Below are 20,080 nucleotides of genomic sequence, written 5' to 3' on the forward strand. Positions count from 1 at the left end.
ACTCTCCCTGCTGGAAGGAAAGTGCTACAAAGGCAGAGACCATGGTTTCCCTCATTGATGAACCCGAGTGTCCAAACTAGGGCCCAGCACATAGTGGGTGTTCAAGAAATACCCGTGCAACTGGGAGAGGAAAAAAAAGAAACCACCACCTCCTCCTTTTCCTCTTCCCTCTGGGTGGGAATGTGGATTTGGTGGTGGGAGCTGGAGCAGATCTTAGACCCAGAGTTGGAACGAGTGTAAGAGAATGGCAGGAAAATAAGATTGAAACAGGCATGGGCCCCCATTACTGCAGAGCCCTGCCCTGCTTCTGCCCAGCACTAGAAATGTCCATCTCATCCAAGCCACCATTATATCTGAAGCTTGGTCACAACAGCTAGAAAGAACCTGCACCTAATTTATTGGGTTGAATCCCAGCTGACACTTTGGCCAAGGTACTTTTATTCTCTAACAGCTTTCTCCAAAATGGGGTGAACATCCACCTCATGAGGTTCTTGGGAGAATTAAATGGCACCACAGAGGACCTCAATAAACGCACCATACAGGGTAGCTACTGAGAGCTGCTGGACAAAATGTAACTTGGGCGTGAAGGGCCAGACCCCTGAATTCCACTGAAATGAGACAAAGTGTTCAGGGTGGGTAGGTGGGCATCCGTGAATGAGGGGCTGGGCAGTGTGTCCCTGCACTCTGGTCTCAGGAGCACACAAAGAGGGAACTCAACTCCCGCACACCCTGCAGCCCTCAGGCCTGGAGGAAACCCCTGCTCCTCTCAGCACCCCTGGGGAAGGGCCAAGGAGCAGGGATGCTTCCATTCATTTGGTGAGGAGGAGGCAGGGCCTGCAGAAGTCAGGGCATTGTCAGTAATTCCGGAAAGTAGGTGGAACCCAAGTCACTGTGCCCAGGCCCTGCTGGAAAGCTCCACTGACCTCCAACAAGGCAGGCACCACCCAGCACCCACACTCCCACTGTGGCCCAGAGCCTGAGGCTAAGAGGCAGCCCTATTCTTTCCCCAGACCAAAGTCTCAGGAGCCAAGAAAGTCACCACTAGGGAAACGAGGGATAAAAGGACCACAGCCAGACGTGTTCAGGATTTTATAAGTTTGTCTGAATTTCCTCATTCCCAAACTTCCAGGTGGGACTGAATAGGAGGGAGACTGGGGCAGGAACGTGAGCATCTCGAGGCCACCCACAGGCAGGCTGACCGAGCTAGTCTGTGTCCTCATTTACAGAATGAGAGAGGTGGACCACACGGTCTCTCAGGCCCCATCACGCCCTGACAGCTGCCAGATCTGTTTGTCCTCAAGGGTGGGTCTGGGAGGGAAGGAAAGCGCCAGGGATGTTAAGTTAGAGCTCAGGGCTCCCTGGGGCTGGGAGACGCATCCATCAGCTGCCGGAGGTGAGAGGCTGCCTTGTCCAGCTTCGACAATTCCAACTGGAGGGAAGAAAGCTGGACGAGAGAAGCAGGTAAGGGGCCAGGTATGAGGCCACCCCCACCAGCCCACACTCCCTCAAGGAGGCGGGCTTGCCGGGTGGCCTCCCCCAGCCTCACCCTCTGCTGCCTCTGAGTCTCTGCCTCTCCCTCTGATGGGGTCCGGGCTCTGAGGCCATCAAGCTGCTTCTGCAACTTGTGTCTTCGGGCAGCTAGCAGAGGTAGATGGGTCTGGGGGTCCACGAGGCCCTGCAGAAGAAGAGAGAGAGAAGGCTCAGACATCTGCGGCCCGCCCAGCACCTCCCTCGTCTCCATTCTAAGGAGCCCCTCCTCACCTTCATAGAACCCACCACTTCCCCTCCTCCCCACACTCTCTTCGACTCCTCCCCCTCCAGTCTCTTCTGGTCACCTGCAGCTCCATGTAGACCTGAATGGTGTCACTGAGTGGGGCCTGGGCCCAGCCGGAGGGAGCTGCTGCGCCTGGGGGTAAGAGGCCCACGGCCCCACAGTAGCCCAGGGTGCCCAGGGGCTCCAGGAAGGCCTCGAAGAGGCCCTGCTCTCCAGGCTCTGAGCTCTGCAGCAGCACTGGGGAGGAAAGGGAATCCGTCAGGGTCAAGACATCAGATCCTGCCTCCCTTCCCACCCTGCACCTCCTAACTCTGGGCTCTGCCCTCCAGGCTTTCCCCTCTTCCCGCCAGCCCCTTCTTTCTGCAGGGACTCGGGAGCCCAGGACCCGCCTCACCTCGAGGCCGGGCCTTAGTGAGCTGGTACGTGGCTCGGAGAGCCCTCAGCGCCTGCACGGCCTCCTGGACCCGGGAAAAGTGCTGTTCCAGCTGGGGCTGGTGCCAGTGTTCCTGGAGATGGGGACCCAGAGTTAACAAGCGGGCTCCTGGAGACTCAGTTCAACTCTCCTGGTTCTATCCTCCATCTGCCCACCCCCATCTCCTCAGAGCAACAGATCTGTCCTCTCCACTACACGCAAAATGCACCACCTCAAGGAGCACAACACAGCGAAAACTGGAGCGTCATCTAAGAAGGTCTTAGATGGTCGGGGGTTGATGTCTGTTTAGTCACTCTGATTGAAGATGGCAAACCACCAAAAACAAATTAGAATTGAAAATGTATTATTCAAAACTCACAAAACCAAGTATGTATAAAAGAAACTTGAATAGACTTTAAAATGACTTTTTGGGTGAGTTTGTAGCATTTACCCTTCTGAAGTTTTCAAAGCTTAAAACTGCACTGACATTTTTGGGATATCCTATTACTAACATCTAATCCTCATCACAACCATGACATGTACTATCACTATCCCCAGTTCAGAGACAGGGGAAACTGAGGCAGAGTCACACAGCTAGTAAGTGTCAGTCTCGTGACAGAGTCCTGCTCTTGACCACTTTGCTAATACTGCCCCCAAGTCAGCCCTGCAGGAACAATCCATGTCCCCAAAGACTCCACGGTAAAGTACGAACCCTCACTGTCAATGACTCCACCGCAGCAAACTTTTAGAAGATGGCTCCCCAAGTCTTCAGCAGCAGCCCCCCTCCCAGACACCACAGGCGCGTGACTCACCAGGCTGCGGGCACTGGGGTAGGGGGCAACAGAGATGCTGGGGGCAGGGGGCGCACCAGGCCTGGGGGGCAGCCTCTGCCAGAGCTCTTCGGCCAGGAAGGGCATCAGCGGGGCGAGGAGGCGGAGACCGACATCCGCGCAGGAGAACAGGACCTGAGGAGGCCCTGGCGGGCGAGGCGAGTGCAACAGCACTGGCTTCACAGCCTCCTAGGGAGGAAGCCAACGGGTCAGGGGACGGCCCACGGCCACGTCCTTCCTCCACACACTTGCCACCCTACCAGTGGGGAATCTGTGGGCAGAAGCACCATCAGCTGCCCCAGAATATACTATGGAGCACGTGAAAAGTGGAAATCTAAGGCAGGGATTCTCAGACGTGGGTGGGAAATAAAACTGTCAGGAATGTTTGCATAGTTTAAAGAAAAGCACTGAGTTTTTTGCTTATCAAAAAGGGACAGAGGGGGCCGGCCCTGTGGCCGAGTGGTTAAGTTCCCCCACTCTGCTTCGGCAGCCCAGGGTTTCGCCGGTTTGGATCCTGGGGGCAGACATGTCACCACTCATCAGGCCATGCTGAGGTGGCATCCCACACAGCACAACCAGAGGGACCCACAACTAGAACATACAACTATGTACTGGGGGGCTTCGGGGAGAAGAAGAAGAAGAAGAAAAGATTGGCAACAGTTGTTAACTCAGGTGCCAATCTTTAAAAAAATAAAAGGGACAGAGGTTTTTAAAAAGGTTGAGAAACAGTGAGCTAGGGCAGGGATCTTGAGCCAGCAGCATCACCTGTGACAAAAAATGAAAATTCTTGCCATCCCAACCCCCGCCTGCTGAATGAGCCGCTCTGCGTGGGGCCTGCGCTCCTGGTGAACGGCCCTTGGGCAATTCTCACGCAGGATCAAGTGTGAGAACCCCTGGGCTAAAGGACCACTATTCCTCCTCCCCATCTGCTCACAGCTCCCGGCCTGCCCAGGGCCCAAACTCAGCAGTCACCAGGGCTCAGAGAGGATCTCCATCTGCCTTCCAACCCTGCTCTGTTAGACTGTTTTCTAGAAGTCTCCCCTGGTCCTCCTCTCTCCTCAGATGACAGGCAGGGAACGGCGCCCAGGCTGTACTACAGACACCAGTCCCGGGGAAGAGGGGAATTGGGATGTCCCGTCTCGTCTCCCTTCCTGTCCTAACCTAACGGGACAATCAGGAACCCAGTTCAGAGCTCTCTGCCAGGGAACCCGATTTCAAGAAGCAGGTCCACAGGAGCGGAGCGCCACACCTGGCCCCCAGCCTCACTCACCAAGTAGACATCACAGAGGTTGTGGAGCCAGAAGTGGTGCAGGGCGTGAGTGACAAGCGAGAGCTCTTGGGTCAGGAAGCCTCGCTCACACTCCCGGGCAGTGCGGGCAAGGCAGCTCAGGATCCAGGCATCCACAGGGGAGGAGGGGGACAGCTGCAGGCAAAAGGGGGCTCAGGACTGGGACGGCTCAACTCCCACCCCCTTGCCTCCTTTCCTTCCAGACGCCACCTTCAACGCTCAGACAGCTGACTCCCCACCCCAGAGGGAAGAAGAAAGCATCTCTTCTTTCTTGTACCTCCTCTGCAGGCTGGGGTACAAATTTCTCCCCTAGAGCATTGAGGATAAAGCGCAGGGCATTCCAGATCTTGTTGCAGAAATGTCGGGAGCTCAGGACCTCAGAGACAGACAGATGTAAGTCGCCCCCTGGGAAGGAGAGAAAGGAGAGAATCTGTATGTGGGTGGTGGCAGCACAGGGAGTCCTGGGCCCTGCTTGCCCCTCTGCGCAGGTGCCCACTGCCCCAACACCTCCCTTGCCCAGGCTTACCCAGGGCCCCATGGGAGCACAGGGTGAATCTCAGGGCATCTGTCCCACACTCAGGGATCCCATGAGGGAAGTCCTTCCTCTGCAACCAGAGGGAGAAGAGGAGTGGCAGGAGCCTATGAGGCTGTAGGGTCAGAAGCCTGGGTGGTACAGGAAATCAGCGGCCACAAGCTAGAAGCTGGGACAGGGTAGCCACTGCGGACTCACCTGTGCGGCAGCCGCGATCGCCAGCTCCGCAGGATCCAAGTTCCCATCCTCCAGCTTTTCCTGCAGCACCTGGGATGGGCAGTTCACTAGCCTCGGCTGAAGTCCCTGCCCCTGCAAGGGTCCCACCCACTGTCCCTCACAACTCCAGCTGTCCAGTCAGCCCCTCTCCTCAGGCTCCCTCCCTCTCTCCTGCAAACCCCATCCCTCATGCTGGGCTCCGCATCCTGACCTGCAGCTCCACGCCACTGATGATGTCCCGTGGGTCCAGCACATTCCCCAGGGACTTGCTCATCTTCCGGCCCTGTCTGTCTCGAACCATGGAGTGAAGAAGCACCTAGGAGCATGGAAGAAGGCAGCAGAGGGGGGCCTAGAGAGCCTTTCCCTGGAGGGTCCCTTGGGGTGGAAAGTAAGTCAGGAAAAAGGGATAGGGAACACGAATACCAACACATTAGGGGTTAGAGCGGAGGACAAGTTTTGGGGAACACTGAGGGGGTCACAGAGAGGGACAGGGGCATTGAAGGACCAACTACCTTGCTGAAGGGGAGCTGCCCTGTGAGCTGCGTCCCCAACATGACCATGCGGCCCACCCAGAACAGCAGGAGGTCACTGCCCGTTTCCAAAAGTGATAGGGGGTAGAAACGAGCAAGGTCTTGGGTCTAGGAGAAAAGACAGAAGGAGTAAGAGGCCCAAGCTCTGGGCCTCCAGCTCTTCTCAAGACTCAGGGGGACCCCTTTGTTGACTTCATCATCCCCACGTTCACGCCCTTCCTCTCAACCCGCCTCACCTCTTGGGGCCAGCCCAGGGCAGAAAAGGGGAAAAGGGCTGAAGAGAACCATGTATCCAGGACATCAGGGTCTGGGAAACAGAATAGGGAATGGGGACAATTGGAACCTCAGCTTCTAGAACCTCAGCCAGCTACTGCCCACCCTGCCAGCCCAACCCCCATCCCCAGAGACCAGGGGTCAGGCCTTGGCCCCATTCCCTGTTTTCCCAGCCCCACCTTCTCCACTCAGTATCTTCCCTCCCCGGCCCTCCGGCCCTCTGGCACTCACCCCTCGCCAGGGTCAGCTCGGCCCCTGGTCTCCCTGTCAGTTCTGCAGCTACCTCTCTGGCCTCGGCCTCTGTCCGCCCAACCACCCAACAGTCCTTCCTGCCGTCCTGCAGAAGTCAGGGGGAGGGGGAGCCTGAGGAAGAATAATACCTGATAGGTGTGAAACATCATTGAGTTTCAAGTTCTCTTCCGTGGTTTGACAATGGCCGGCCCCCTCTGGTGGTGAGATGACGAAATGCCGGCTCAGGGGTCCTCTTGGCCGCAGGTTACATGACCAAGCCCCAAAAGTGCAGGAACAGGTTGGGTGCTGGGCCTGGCTGGAAGTCCTCTGACTGGGGTGCTAGGTCTCCTTCCGCCACGCCTGCCCTCCCATCCCTTCCTCCTACCAACCTCTGCATGCTCTTCTACGACTAGGTAGGCTGGAATCCGATGGCCCCACCACAGCTGCCGGGAGACACACCAGTCCCTGCCGAGAAGCCATGAGCGATTTCTCAGAACAACCAGTGGGTCCTCCCTCCCCATCCCCACGAGAGCTCCCCACCCCTTACCCAATGTGGGAAAACCAGTGCTGCCAGTTCTTCTGGTGGAAGGATGGACTGAGCTCCAGGGCCCCAGACTCCACAGCCTGGGGAAAAGGGCCGTTAGACAGGGCTTCCCCTCCTGCACCGGCACCCCTCCCAGGATGGGACAGGTGCCTCTGGGGTGGTTCTAAAACTCAGAAAAGACCTCCCAAGGCTCCTGAGAAGATTCTGGACTTGAGTGAAAACATAAGCCAGCCCTTTCTGGGCCACTCCATCCCCACAGCTCTCCTCTCAGTTTCCACAGCTAGAGAGGTCTCTGGGGCAGGAGGGCTCCACCCCGTGTCTCTTCACTCCAATCCTCCGGGAGCTGCCCCCCACCAGGCCCCAGTCCATCCTCACACTGCAGCCTCACCTGGGCAGCTCGGTCCCCCATCTCCCGGCAGCGGACAAACCACTGGCTCTTTAGCAGGTACTCTACCACATCCCCGGAACGACTGAAAGGGAGACAGGGCGAGTCCACCGCTGCTCCGGCCCTGGGCCTTTCCCCCAGGGACATGGGCCCTCCTGTGCCAGGCCCTCAGTACGGAGAACACAGCAGCAAATAAACTGACACAGAGCTTCTCTTCTAGTGGAAGGAGTGCACAACCCACCCTACTGTCACTCTTAAGCTCCACCCATTCCCTTCTGGGGGTGGTCCTAAGTAAAGGAGTTAAAACGGGGTTACCTGCAAATGGGCAGCACCATAGGGTGGTCCTGGAGGCTCCGGAACAGACCCCGCTCCCTCAGTGCAGACATAATCTTGCCCCGGGCCACAAATCGGTGAAGACCCTGGGGGAAAAGTGGCCATAAGAAAGGTTAAAGGCCTCTAGAAAAACAAGAAAGTGGAAGAGGGGAGGAGGGGCAGGGGGTGCCCCCAAAATATGAGGTAGCATGGAGGCCAGTCCCACCTGCAGCCAGTCCCCACAGAGGGAGGTCATGGTCCCATCCTCCGCAATGACACTCAGGGGGCTCAAGCCGTGTCGGGCCCCCAGCTCAGCATCAGCAGGGCTGTGAGCTGGAGTCACTTTCACTGCCCCTGGGGGAGCAGAACCACCGTGAGCACTGAGCCCCGACCTTGGCTTTTGCTTTTCCAGAGGTGTTGTCATCACCCACGCCTCCCTCCTCTCCTTGTCTGTGCCTCCCTTTGGTTCCCCACTGCCCATTCAGACCACCCTACATGGAGATTCCCCCAACACTTTCTTCCTCTTCCTGGTTCCTTCCCTCTCTCCCAAAACCCCTGACTTTTTCTCCTTCCCCTGACCTCCACTCACCTGTGCCCACATGTGGCTGAACAGCAGAGTCTGTGATGAGGGGGAGAAGCTGCCCCGTCAAGGGATGACGAAGTTGTCGCCCGTGTAGATGCTGAAGAAAGGGGAAAGGGATCAAGGACAGGCATGTGTGGGATGGAAAGGTCTGGGCTGGGCCCAAGAACCCTGGGAATGAGGGTGAGAACCAGAAGGTGAAGAGCTAAAGAGGGGTCAGCAAACTTTTTCTTAAGGGGCCTGAGTGTATATATTTTAGGCTTTGTGAGCCAAGAGGCAAATCCAGTGTCTCTTCAATTACTCCCCTCTGCCACTGTAGCAGAGCTAGATGATACATGACACAGCCAGCTGTAGAAAATACACAAGCGAATGAGTGCGGCTCAGACAAAAACCGGCAGAGGGGTGGATTTGGCTCATGGGCCATAGCTTGTCAACCCCTGAGCTAGAGAAAAAGTGCAACCTCAAAAAGAGAAGGGAGCAGACTCAGAGACCCTGGAGAGCTGGGAGGAGAGAAGTCTTAGGAAAAGGAAGTAGAAGCAGGAGAGAAGGAGCTACCATCCTCAAAGGAAGGGAAGAAAAAGCTGTGGGGGCAGGAAGGCCGGGGCAGGGAGCACACTGGGTATTACTGTGTATCGGGAGTCGTCAGGATGAACGGCCACAGCCACGTCTCCAGGCAACGTCTCTGGCCTTGTGGTCCCCACCACGACCTCTGCATCTGAAGACAAAATTTAAGCACGTATAGCTGGTCATCACCCCGGCCCCTCACTCCTGACACAGCTAAAGCCAGAACTGGAAAAGGGAGGGTGCATGGAGCAACCAACGTTGAGCAGACCCCCAGGAGTAACTAGAGCAAATTAGGACCAGTGTCTATAGGAATCCGGGGTTTCCATGTCAGCTAATGACCAGAGGCCTCTCCTGAGAGGGTGTCTGGTGCTAAGGAATTCCTCAATAAGTTGTGTTGGAAAAAATAGATATAGTGTTAATAAAAGCAACCAGAATCCTGGCTTGGTGCCCAGAGGACACTGCGGGTTCTTGGCACCCCAATCACAAACGTGGTGCATTCCTCAGGGCTAGCAGCAGCCCCTTCTAGAAGAAACTTCCTCTGACTATTCCAGCTCATCCATCTTCCCCTTCTCTGAACTCTTTGGAACACTTACTGTCCAAACTACACTTTAGAACTTTTGTCTCTTTCGGGGGCAGCGGCCTCCTGAAGAATTATGCTAAGTTCCCAAAAGAAACTGACCATGTGCACCTTTCTTACATGGCCCAGAATTCCCAGGGTAAGTGCCCATAAGAATACAAACACCACCAAGGTTCCCTATGCCCCTCCCACCAGGTCATGTGGAAACAGGCTGGCGGGTCCCTCCCATCAGCCCAACATGGCTCAAGAAAACAAGGCAGGCAGAGACAAGTGGACGACCCTTCCAAAGACTACCCTCACCAGGCTCTCCATCCACGGGGAAGGCCACAGAAACAAGGAGGCCAAAGGACACGGGGGTGGGGCAGCCGGGCAGTCGAAGCTCCGTGCGGCCAGGCAGGGGCCGGCTCTCCACCTGGGGGCGGCGAGGCAGTAGGGTTGGAGGGCAGCCTTTCTGCAAGGCTCCCACCTCCACGCATCGTCCACCCCAGCCTCCCTGCAACCCATGTAAAAGCCATTCAGAGGATTCAGGAGCCACCTCCCTCTCCCCTCACCTAATTCTTATGCAGTCACAGTTATAGAAAACATTCACTGAGCACTTAAACCATGCGCAGGTATTGTGCTGAGCACCTTCCATGAGTTCTCATTTAATTCTCACAACACCCCCATGATGCAGGCAGTTCCATCATCCCTTATTTACAGACTGAGGCTGAAAGAGGCTAACAGGCTGCCAGAAGTCACACAGCTGGTAGGTGGCAGAACTCGGATGTGAATCCAGGCAGCCTGGCTCCAGAGCCTGAGCTTTCACCCTGCCTGGGAGCTCTCGCAAACCTGCTTCCTTTCCCTTCTCACCTCAATATCCGAGATGGCTGATCTTAAAGCGCATGACCAGTTGACAAGCTGCCGGTTCCGGTACAACAACCCCGCCTTGTGGAGTCGCACGAAAGCTTCAGTCACAGCCGCTGAGGAGCCCTAGAACAGCCTGAGAGTCCACATCCAACAGCCCTTTCCCAGCCCATCACCCCACTCAGGGACCCAGGCATTCCCACCCTCCTACCCCCAACACACACAACAACCCGCCTCCCTGCACAGGTCTCTAAAGACCCCCGACACCACAAGGCATGGAACACTCACAGGATCCATAGTAAAACACTCTCGGTCCCAGTCCAGGGAGGCCCCTAGAGCTCGGAGCTGCTCACAGATCTCTCCACCTTTCCTGTGCCCAGGGAGATCTCTGTCAGCAAACATGTCCTGAGCACCAGCCATGTACCAGGCTCAGTGACGCCCCCAGCAATGCTGGGTACTGCAGTGAGTGTGGCATTGATCTGGCCTCTAGAAGCTAACGGAGACAGACACACAAGCCCACTATGGAGCCTTCTATGACTTTAAAAGAAGCATAAAGTTCTACATAACAGAGGAGGTGGCAGCTGATTCATGGGAAACCCAAAGAAGCTTTACAGAGAAAATGGCATATGATAACAGGTCTGAAAGAATGAGGGTGATTTCAAGCAGACAGAAGGTGGGAAAGGGTGAGGAGAGATGATGAAATCTAGGCAAAAGAAAATGGAATAAGTGGAGGAAAAAATATACATACATATATGTGTGCACATAGACAATTTAATGTATATCACATACACACACAAAGCTAGGAGATGCCACCAAACGCTAAGGGGCTTCAGAGCTTATTTCTCTAAGGGAAGTTCAGGCTGGACGGCAAGAGCCATGATTACAAATTAGGAAAGAGTGGGTGGGAAGCCAGGACCCCAACCTGCTCTTTCAGCCCCTCCAGCCCTGCCCATTATACTCACTCGTCCTTCCACTTCCACACCTCCCTAAGGAATTCCTCCCGGCTCAGCTCATGTCTCCTCACTCGTCGGTCCTTCCACAGTTGTTTCTCCACCACAGCCTACAGTAAGATTGGGGGCAAATGAACAGAGAACCAGGTTTGCTTTGTGGGAAGAAATCTCTTTCACTCAAGAAAAGGAAAAAGTGGCAAAAGACATACTTGGGTAGCAATTCCTGCATGATCTGAACCAGGGACCCACAGCACCTGATCCCCACGCATCCGGTGCCTGCAAAAGAAATACCCTCATGTGAATCCCTGGGCTTCTGTGTTTATCCTCACTCCTTCCCATGCTTTCTACTTCTCACCAGCGCACGAGGGCATCCTGTATGGCCACTGTTAGTGCATGACCGATGTGTAGGGAGCCAGTGACGTTGGGAGGTGGGATACACATGGAAAAGGTCTCCCCTGTGGCGTGGGGCAGCTGGGTCTGGAAGGGAGGTAAAAAGTCAAAGGGTGAGAAGACTGGATGTTACCTGTGGGAATAGCACCCTCTAGTGTCTCCCAGGCAGAAAGAACTGCAAGGAAGGGGAAAAGCGGACAAGAAAATGCTTTGGAGACACCAGGAGCCAAAGACAAGCTCTCCCTGTTTTTTGGCAGGCTCTGCAATGTGGCTGGTTGCGAGCTCCAGGCTCTGAGGCTCAGTTGTGCCCACCAACCTCACGGGCCATTCCATCCGGGGGACGGTTTAGTACCCCTCCTGCCAGGTACTAACCTGATATTCCGGTTTGAAGAAGCCCTCTCGCACCCACCATGAGTACCAGGCAGCCTCAACGTATCGGGGGCTGTAGGCAGGAGGCAGGGGCTGTGAGACGTCTGTGGAGGCAGAGGAGAGCTCCACTAACTGCCGAACTTTGTTCCCACGCTGCATTCCAGCAGACCAAATGGGCAACAAGACATGGGACAAAAAGCCTTCAAGCTCCTAGTTACCTTTCTTTTCACCGGGTTCCGTGGGGATTTCATATAAAACTATCTCCTTAGGAGTCCAGGCCTTACTGGATTCTGCAGGTGACTGGGGGAGGAGGGAAGCAGAAAGGGGAGATGCAACTCCCAGGATACCCTAGGCATCTGGAATCCAGCCAGGCTCTCCTCCAGCCCCCTCCCAAATCTTCTCAGCCAATCAAGGACACGCTGTGTGACCCCCTAACCTTGCTCTTCCGGGCTATCCCAGCCTCCAGTGCCGCCTGCTTCTCTCGCAGGCGCTTCTGTTTGGCTTCACGGTTTCTCCGGGTGATGTGAGATCCATGGGGCTCTGACTGGGTAGAAAGGGGATGGGACCTGGGGAGGCCCCGTGAGGGCCTCAGCCCCCAAAGTGGTGGTCGAAAAGAAGCCAGAGGTAAATGAGGCATCAGGAGTGCTTGGAAACGGGTCAAGATCTGTTCCACACAGACAGAGCACATTAGTATATGGGGGTGGCGGAGGGTCACACCCCCTAAAGTCACACCGTATTCCTTATTCCCTGCCTCCTGCTAGCACTGGTCTGTTATTCTAAGTATCTATCCCTTCCCACATAACCCTTCTTCCGGAAAGACTAGAGGGCACGGTGTCGACAGTGACAGGTTCCTGGGAGTCAGAGACCTTCTGGGTCTTCACGGAGGCTCTTCTGGGGCAGGATGGGAGTCTCTGGCCCTCAACCTACTCATCTGCGATCTGGGGGTGACCGCTGACACACGAGAGGGGAAACGTCTCGGAGATTTGGGGGATGATCAACATCAGCGCGCCCGAGAGCCAGCAATGAGTTCCCCCAGCATCACTGCGATCAGCCTAAATCCGCCCGCACTGCCCCCAGCCCCGCGCGGCCCGGCCTTCCAGCGGGTGCCACCGCGTGGGCCCCAGCCAGGCAGCGCCTCCCACTCCCCAGAAGCCGCCTCGCGCGAGCTCACCCGGCGAGCCTGCCGCTATCCCAGGGCGCCCCACGGCGGCAGCTACACGAGCCGCAGGAACGCGCCAGCCCGACCCCAGAACGTGCCCCGCGATCGGCGCTGCACAGGGAGGCGGGGCCCGCCGGGCGCATGCGCGGTCGCTGGCCTCGGCCCCACCCCCTCCCCCAGCGGGTCCAATGGCCGTCGACGCCGTGAGGAGCGCGTCCGCCGCGGAGAGGGGAAGCCCCGCGGGGAGGCGCCCGGGCCGCGTGGCTCACTTCCATAACTTTATTAAACAAGAGTCCCCACGTGTCAATAAAAAACGCCTGAGTTCTGAGGCCGCCGCCGGCTCGGCCCGCCCGCCCGGTCCCGCCCCGCCCAGGTCCGGTCCGGTCTGGTCTGTCCCGCTTTCTCAGGAGCTGTGCTTCTGCCGCTTCCAGAAGCGCTTGACGTCGCTGTGCCCGGCCGGGGTCACCACCATGAGCCGCTTGGCCGAATTCTCGAACACCAGCACGCCCAGCTCCCGCGCGTGCGCCAGCAGCAGCTCAAAGTCCACTTGCGACAGGAACTGGTTATACAAGACGCCTGGGTGCCGGGACAGGAGCGGGGAGAGAGGGAGAAGGCCGGACGTGAGGGGAGAGCCCTCCTGGCAGCCTCAGGGCAGGGGTCTAGGCTTGGCACCCACCACTGTTTACAAACTAACCCTCTGTGCTTGTCTATTCCAGGGCTCATCCTAACGCTAGTGTGATCCACCCATATTCAGGAACGCGATGTAATACAATCAAGAAAACCCCTTGATGCTCATCAAAACCAGATAAATTATGTGAATTACCCCTCCCGATTTCCCACTTACAGCTAAATCCAAATTGCACTGATTTGAGACCATTTACTACTACCAACTCACCCCAAAGTGAAATGTGTCTTGCCAGCTTTTCTCTCCCAGCCCATGCAGTAAGCAAATAAAATGCATGAATAGCTTTTTCAGCTCATCAAGACTGAATTGTCCTTCCTCTGGCTAGTGACCAAGAATCAACCACCAGAGGCCACTCACCCTCAGTGAACCGGAGTCTGTCCCTTTCCAGCTCCCACAGCCGGATCTGGTCAGTGATGGTGGGGGGCAACACAGGTGTCTGTAGGGGCAAGGGATGGCTGTCGGATTTAGGAACACTGCCCCAGACAACCCCAGCCCTCTGCTCATTCCCCAGATTTGGATGCCCCTCTATCACTTCATGACCAGGGACCAGGGGCTGTCAGCCTCCAGCAGCCTGGTACCTGTTTGTACCTGTTTAAGCATCACTGGGTGGGCCCTTGTCCTTAGGAAATGGATGATCTAGGAAAATAGACAAGAATGGGTTCAAGGGCTTGAGTAAAAGGACAGGAAAGCTACCTAAGCTGTCACTGGAACATCAACTTACCGTTTAAAAACTCATAGCCACATGCCTGTTGTCAACTCAACCCATCCCTGTTCAGCTGTTGTCCCAAGTGGCTGTTCCCACTGGTCATGTCTGCCACTCCTTCCCTGGCCCTTTCCATAGTCTTGTTTTGTGTTTCTCTTTCTTTAAAATAGCAGCAGCTATTATTTTGTGAGCACTTACTGCACGGCAGGCTCTGAGCTACGTGCTTTACCTCTCTTCTTTCATTGAATCCTCCCAACAACTGTCGTCATTTCCATTTTCCAGATGAGGAAACTGAGGCTCAGGGAAGTGAAGCAACTAGACGATTTACGCAGGTAGGAAGTGGTGGTGCCAAGACTCAAATCCAGAGCTCTATCTCCTCCCCCTATGTTTTTTCCCCGAGGGTCTCCCTATTCCCAAACCTAGAGCCTTGACTTCTCATGTGCCTGGTGCTCAGACAGCTCACCACCACCCACTGTAACAGACCCGGTGCTAGCTTTCTGTAAGGTGACCACCCTGGACCCCAAGAGCAGCCTGGCTTTCCACCCCTACCTCCAGAAAGTAGAGATACCTGCTGGGCTGTGATGCCACTGGCGATGGCCTGCTGCACGCTCTCTCTGGTCACCTGTGCCACCACCATGTTGGGAAAGCGATAGAGCATCTCGGAGAAGAGGGCAATGAGGGCGATCTGCAGCTCCGACTCTGACCCAGGGTAGGAGAAGAGGCTGAAGTGGCTCCCCATACCAGACTCCCCCAGCCCTGCCTTCAGGTGTGACAAGAAGTGTCAGAGAGTGCTCTCAACTGCCAGGTAAACGTGAACATAAACTGGCATTCCCTCCTGCGCCCTTCCCCCAACCCACTCCCATCCCCAACCTGCTCTCCCAGGGGCCCTGTCGGGCCTCACCCGTGTAGGCATACAGTCGGTAATTGGTTTCCACGACAATGAAGCCGGGCTGATGTGCAGTGCCCCCAGCCCCAGAAACACCTGATGAGAGATTGATGGCCAGGCGCGTGGGGTAGTAACGCCGAGATTTCCTCTGCAGAGGATAGAAGGGAAAGGCAGACGGCCTCAGGTGTCACTGCCCTACATCTTCCTGACACATCTCTGATCCCCACCAGCGCACAGAACCTCAACTTCCAACTTCTCTCCCACAAGGGACCCAAGTATCCAGTCCCAGCACTGCTTCCCGCTCCTGCCTCCCAAGACCCCGCTGCTTTTTAAAGGCCCAGGAACCATACCACCCTGCCTCTTCCCTAGAACCATGTATCCCGGTGCTCGTACCTTCCTCTGGAAAACAAGCCCAAACTCACGTAGATGTTGCAGGAAGTTCAACAGAGAATCACTCATACCTTCTACAGAGTAATCCTGGGCAAGAGAGGTGGCTGGCTGGGGTACAAAACATCCCATTCTCCCTTTCCCAACCCCATACACTCGCTCCCTCTTTTCCCATCTCTGGTCCTTCTTTGTTCATTCTTACCTTTCACTCTATTGCCCCATAACCTCATTTCCCCTTCCCATCTCTCTCCCTTCAGCTCACCCACCCAAGCCCCCAGCTCTGGCCCCTTGCTTACCTTGCCCAGAGTAGAGAAGCTGAGCTGGAAGAGGAAGGAGAGAATCTCCACTAGGTCCATGCCCCGACTCTAGGGAGGAATGGCAGAGACAAAGGAGGAGGGATGGGAGGGAGAATACGAGAGGAGAGAAAATCGAGGAACTGAGTCTGTAGGCAGTGGTCTCTCAGTGGGTCCTGAGAAGAGCAGAGCATGCCAGCAAGCAGCCCCTGGCCTCCTCACCTGGGCTGTCTGCAGATACTGCAACATAAAGTACCAGAGCTGGGCAGGGGTGTCCAGCAACAGGAACTGGAAGCCGGCAGAAGTAATGCAGGGTGGCTCTCCAGGTTCAGTACTAGAGACGTAAAGAGGGACAGTGGTGGAGGTATGCAGAGAAAGGCCACCATCCCCACTTGTCCTCTCATGGTTTTTCTTGGTTTATCTCTGGCCATACTCCACTCAGCTCTCCTTTTTCAGTTAACTCCCTCTAATTCTGACCTGCCCCAGACACTCAGTTTAGCAGGGACCCAAGGAGATGGCAAAGCAGGGAGCTGTTGTACCTCTGGCCTCCTCACCTCTTCATGAGCCCAGCCTGGCTGAGGAGCTGAGCCAGGTCCTGGCTGACGGCTGCACTAGGGGAGCCCACCATGAAGTGCAGGACCACCTGAGGAATGGAAGAGGGACAGAGACTGATGCCTCTAAGGGTCGTGGGAAGTAGGAGCACAGCAGAGACACACACCAAGTCCCAAGGCCTCACCTCCCATCGCTCCTCGGCATACTTGTCAAGTGAGGGAACATCCCGGGCATGCTTGTCTGGTCCCAGCTGACTCGTGTCATCAGACCAGGCCTTGCCCCTGTGCCAGGATGGGCCAAGAATAAGGAAACCTGCCTGTGTTCCCTGCCCACCCCTCTGCCTTCTTTCCACCCTCACCCCCATGGGCCAGGAGTGGGAGACATTTCCTATACCGTGCAGCTACATCTGGTCCACCTCATTCCTAAAGGAGCTCCCAAAGGTGGAGCCCACAAGGTTCCCAAAAGGCCCCTCAGAAGCTCCCCCTCCAGCAGTTTAATTACTAGTTCCCCTGGCCTAGCTTAAGAAGAAACAGAAGTGACATACCCACCCAGAAGGGCAATGCGGAGGTTCTGGCGGAAGACGGGGTTGAGGATGAGGCCCTGGAGACCACCAGGGAGCAGCTGGGTGTGCCAGATACGGAGGCCGCTCAAAAGCCCTGTACTTTCCTCCTGAGCTCTGGAACAGAAGCACAGAAGCGAGGAGGGTGTCAGGAGAACAAAAAGGAGGAGGCCCAGAAAGGCCTCCATTTCTGCCTTTTCTGAACTGGTGATCCTTGGAATACTTTCACAGAGGGAAATCAGTGTCCTCTTAAGGCAAATTTTTTTACTACAACACCTGCCAGAGCCTTGTCATAGATATCAAACTCTCCAAGAGGGAAAATATAGTATGCAGAGATTCCCAAACTTATTCAGTTACAAGTTTTGTGGTGTACCCAATATTTCCTGGAAGTGTTCCAAGAACAGCAGTTTGGGAAATCTAGCTGTCTAGAAACTTGTATGTGGCTGAGAATGCAGCAGAGACTCACTTGCTGAATTCCTTCTTCACCCACAGAGCTACAGCAGCTTGTGGCAAAGGCTGCTCCAGAAAGAGCATCCGCATCACCCAGTTCTTAGCCAAAGATGGGAGCTCCCTGTAAGGAGGTAGAGGTAAAATGTTAGTATCAGAAACTGCCTTAGTCTGCATCTCTGCCCACCACAGCCTCTCAAACATCTCATCTCACCCCCTACACCTTCACTAGTCTTGCTGCCCCGACAAACTCTGTTTTGGTCTGACATACTTTAATCTCCAAGCTCCCCAGGGCTAAGCTTCTGCCCATGGTAACTTATTCCAGTCTGCAAGCCCCATTACATTTCCTCACCACGGTCCCTGCCATGAAAGGGGTCCTCACCTGAAGACAGCCAGACAGGTGGCAGGGTGCCCATATAATCGGTCCAAAACCCCAGGGCTCAGGCTCCCTAGGAATTCCTGCAGATTCCTGCATTGTAGGTGTACTCGGTTCAGTCCACCCCTTGAGGGGGTGCTCTCCATCACCTGAGAGATGCAAGTGTTAGAAACGCACCCCCACAATCCATGCAAGTGTCACCCCCTCACCTTTCTCATACATTTCCACACCCACTCCTCCCCACAATAACCCATCTTTCCTATAATTTCCTTTTCCATGTCACTCCTCTCCTCTTGTTTCTCCCAAACCTCACTAACCTCCTCTCCTCCACTTCGAGCCTCAACTCCAGGGTCCTCTCAATTTCCAAGTGACAGAATTGTTAATTGTCCCATATTTGCAAAATCACTTTGTATTTCAATGACTTGTCTCATCTTTATCTAAAATGTGACAAAGAAACTTCTTTGAGCCCAATCCTCTCTCCCTTCCACCTCTGCTGGTCAGATCAGCCTATAAGCTCCAAATCTGTCAGTCCTACCCACTTATCTCTCGGCCCCATTTCTCGCGCTGGGCATTGCAATAGACTACCTTTCCCCTCCCTGTCTCCCAAATCTAATTCCACCTCTTTCCCCCCAAGACTACTTCACCCCACTCACCCTGATCCAAACCCGATCTCCTAACTTCTCTCCTACTTTCGTCCCACTCAACTCTCTCTCTGTCTTAGACCTCCGCCTCCCCCTCTCTCCCGGCCCCCTTACCACTCCGTGTCGATCCCCCCTCGTGCACCCTGAGTCTCAAGCCGTCGCTTAATCGGAGCCAATGTCTTCCATTGGCTCTCGGGAATAGGGGAAAATATGGTGAAAAATGAGAGGAAAAGATGGGGAGAGGGAGGAAGGATCTCACAAACAGGAGCCCGAAGTAGAGGATTCACAAGAGAGGGGAAGAAAGGGAAGGAGTGGGAAAGCAAGGAGGATAAGAATAAGCGCTGCACTCGCCCGTCGCGGGGCACACTGGGAGTTGGAGTCTCGTCTTGGACCACTCTGGAGCAGGCTGACGTGCGTTTGACTACAACTCCCAAAAGGCACCACGGGGAAGCAGCGAGGACGGAGGCTGGGTTTTAATAGAGAGAGCCCGGGACGTCAGAGGCGGGGTCGCATTGTTCCGCAGAGCTCTTTACCCACGCAGCTTAACGGTGCCTGTAACCGACTATAGTGTGGGAGGGGGGACCGTGGGCGTAGAAATTCCCCGAGGGCTTTCTGGAGGAGGCGCGGAGACGGCTGGGTGGTGAGGTGCTTAGGTTAAGAGACGGACGAAACTGGGTTCTTTGAGCTCAGTTGCTCCTGGTATGATTGGAGTAATACGCTCTCCGGAGCGTTTTCGCTAGTTAGGCGTTAACATGATCAGGCCGCCTTACTCTGCACGTACTCAATAAAGCTTAATTGCCACGTCCGCCATGCCCCCCCCCCCCCCTTTTTAGTTAGAAAATCCTAGTAAAGACAATATTTAAAAGAAACCACTTGTTTGATCTGATTTGATTTATGAAACTGCTGCAGGCAAAGGGAGGGGACCGTCTTCAGCTAAGGCCGGAGCTACACGTTCCCCCAAGTTTGTATAAGGCGAGTTGTTTTATTCCCACTTTACAGACTAGAAGACCGAAGCTCAGTGAGATTCAAATGTTTGCCCGCGACCAGACAGAAGGCCCCGCAGCTGGGGGTTGAAGTCCTTCTCGAGGGACCAGGGACCAAAACGAGAACTGGGTAAGATTCTGTTACGCTTTGTAGCTCAACCATGTTTGTTTTGTTCCGTTTCTTTAGCAGTGTTTAAAATCCTCAAAAAATGACACAAAACGGACAGTTTCTTTATGGCAAACGTTAAGGTAGGTTAAAAGACAAATTACAGTCTGGGAAGAAATATTTGATAAAATAGACAAAATAGAGCTCTTACAAAGCAATAAAAAAAAAAGAACACAATAGAAAGATTGACAAAAGAGATTAGAGGCAATAAACAGAAGAAATACAAATCATTTATTACCAAATGAAAAAACTCTCAACTTCACTAGTAATTAAGGAAAAGTAAATTAAAGAAACAATAAAATATCCAGTTAGCAAAAAAAAAATTAAAGATTGACAACCTCAGTGTCAGCATTGGTGTACATGAGCGTATGAGCATACTCACACTTTTGTTGAAGGTTGACATAGGCAGGCCTTTTTAAGGGCAATTTGGCAGTATGTACCAAACGATTTTAATATGACTAACCTTTGACCTAGCGACTCCCCATTTAGGAATGTATTGTGCGACTCCCCATTTAGGAATGTATCATAATGAAATTCTCCCACATGGGCACAGAGATATGCATGCAAAGATTTTTACTGAAGTGTATTTGTCATTGTATTATGGAAACAGCCCAAGTGTCCATCATTGGGAGTTGGTTAGATA

The 20,080-nt window shown here is 54.6% G+C and overlaps 2 protein-coding genes across 7 annotated transcripts; both read right to left on the reverse strand.

The window, feature by feature from the left end:
- Positions 1-1,075: 1,075 nt before the first annotated feature.
- On the reverse strand, positions 1,076-13,104 carry VARS2 (valyl-tRNA synthetase 2, mitochondrial). Of its 4 annotated transcripts, none has more exons than XM_014832291.3 (30): positions 12,772-13,102; positions 12,037-12,166; positions 11,819-11,900; positions 11,604-11,704; positions 11,197-11,318; positions 11,051-11,117; positions 10,854-10,951; positions 10,180-10,261; positions 9,898-10,017; positions 9,349-9,460; positions 8,534-8,622; positions 7,917-8,007; positions 7,554-7,681; positions 7,331-7,434; positions 7,019-7,100; positions 6,634-6,710; positions 6,476-6,551; positions 6,087-6,192; positions 5,819-5,889; positions 5,565-5,690; positions 5,264-5,368; positions 5,035-5,103; positions 4,831-4,909; positions 4,582-4,709; positions 4,287-4,439; positions 2,999-3,205; positions 2,169-2,280; positions 1,836-2,011; positions 1,547-1,675; positions 1,076-1,444 (listed from the first exon to the last, which is right to left on the reverse strand). In XM_014832291.3, the coding sequence occupies exons 1-30, from the start codon at positions 13,032-13,034 to the stop codon at positions 1,349-1,351; spliced, it is 3,381 nt and encodes a 1,126-aa protein (XP_014687777.3). In that variant the 5' UTR covers positions 13,035-13,102; the 3' UTR covers positions 1,076-1,348. The 4 variants fall into 4 exon arrangements, with proteins under 4 accessions (XP_014687777.3, XP_070371446.1, XP_070371445.1 ...); XM_070515345.1 differs by having other exon boundaries at positions 12,037-12,264; positions 12,772-12,911; XM_070515344.1 differs by lacking the exons at positions 6,087-6,192; positions 6,634-6,710 and adding an exon at positions 6,236-6,301 and having other exon boundaries at positions 12,772-13,104.
- On the reverse strand, positions 13,029-18,738 carry GTF2H4 (general transcription factor IIH subunit 4). Of its 3 annotated transcripts, XM_044774968.2 has the most exons (15): positions 18,403-18,646; positions 17,965-18,084; positions 17,654-17,796; positions 17,291-17,395; positions 16,810-16,941; positions 16,450-16,546; positions 16,268-16,356; positions 15,936-16,047; positions 15,717-15,785; positions 15,427-15,510; positions 15,049-15,181; positions 14,716-14,846; positions 14,033-14,080; positions 13,802-13,880; positions 13,029-13,335 (listed from the first exon to the last, which is right to left on the reverse strand). In XM_044774968.2, the coding sequence occupies exons 3-15, from the start codon at positions 17,791-17,793 to the stop codon at positions 13,163-13,165; spliced, it is 1,392 nt and encodes a 463-aa protein (XP_044630903.1). In that variant the 5' UTR covers positions 17,794-17,796; positions 17,965-18,084; positions 18,403-18,646; the 3' UTR covers positions 13,029-13,162. The 3 variants fall into 3 exon arrangements, 2 of the variants coding, with proteins under 2 accessions (XP_044630903.1, XP_014687784.1); XR_011505118.1 differs by lacking the exon at positions 17,965-18,084 and having other exon boundaries at positions 14,716-14,907; positions 18,403-18,601; XM_014832298.3 differs by lacking the exon at positions 17,965-18,084 and having other exon boundaries at positions 18,403-18,738.
- Positions 18,739-20,080: the final 1,342 nt, after the last annotated feature.

The sequence above is a fragment of the Equus asinus genome, chromosome 8 (genome assembly GCF_041296235.1).
Source record: "Equus asinus isolate D_3611 breed Donkey chromosome 8, EquAss-T2T_v2, whole genome shotgun sequence".
Lineage (NCBI taxonomy): Eukaryota > Metazoa > Chordata > Mammalia > Perissodactyla > Equidae > Equus > Equus asinus.

Bases quoted from the DNA above. Each gene is read 5' to 3' on its own strand.
- VARS2 (XM_014832291.3), bottom strand. From the start codon at position 13,034: ATGGAAGTGAGCCACGCGGCCCGGGCGCCTCCCCGCGGGGCTTCCCCT. The intron at 10,262-10,853 runs GTGAGTATAATG...CCCTGGGCACAG, and splicing joins GTGTGGAAGTGGAAGGACGA to GAAAGGTGGAGAGATCTGTG. The intron at 6,193-6,475 runs GTTGGTAGGAGG...TGACTTCTGCAG, and splicing joins TCGTAGAAGAGCATGCAGAG to GACGGCAGGAAGGACTGTTG.
- GTF2H4 (XM_014832298.3), bottom strand. From the start codon at position 17,793: ATGGAGAGCACCCCCTCAAGGGGTGGACTGAACCGAGTACACCTACAA. The intron at 15,786-15,935 runs GTGAGGAGGCCA...ATTCCTCCCTAG, and splicing joins AGTATCTGCAGACAGCCCAG to AGTCGGGGCATGGACCTAGT. The intron at 15,182-15,426 runs GTACGAGCACCG...TATCCTCTGCAG, and splicing joins GGCTTGTTTTCCAGAGGAAG to AGGAAATCTCGGCGTTACTA.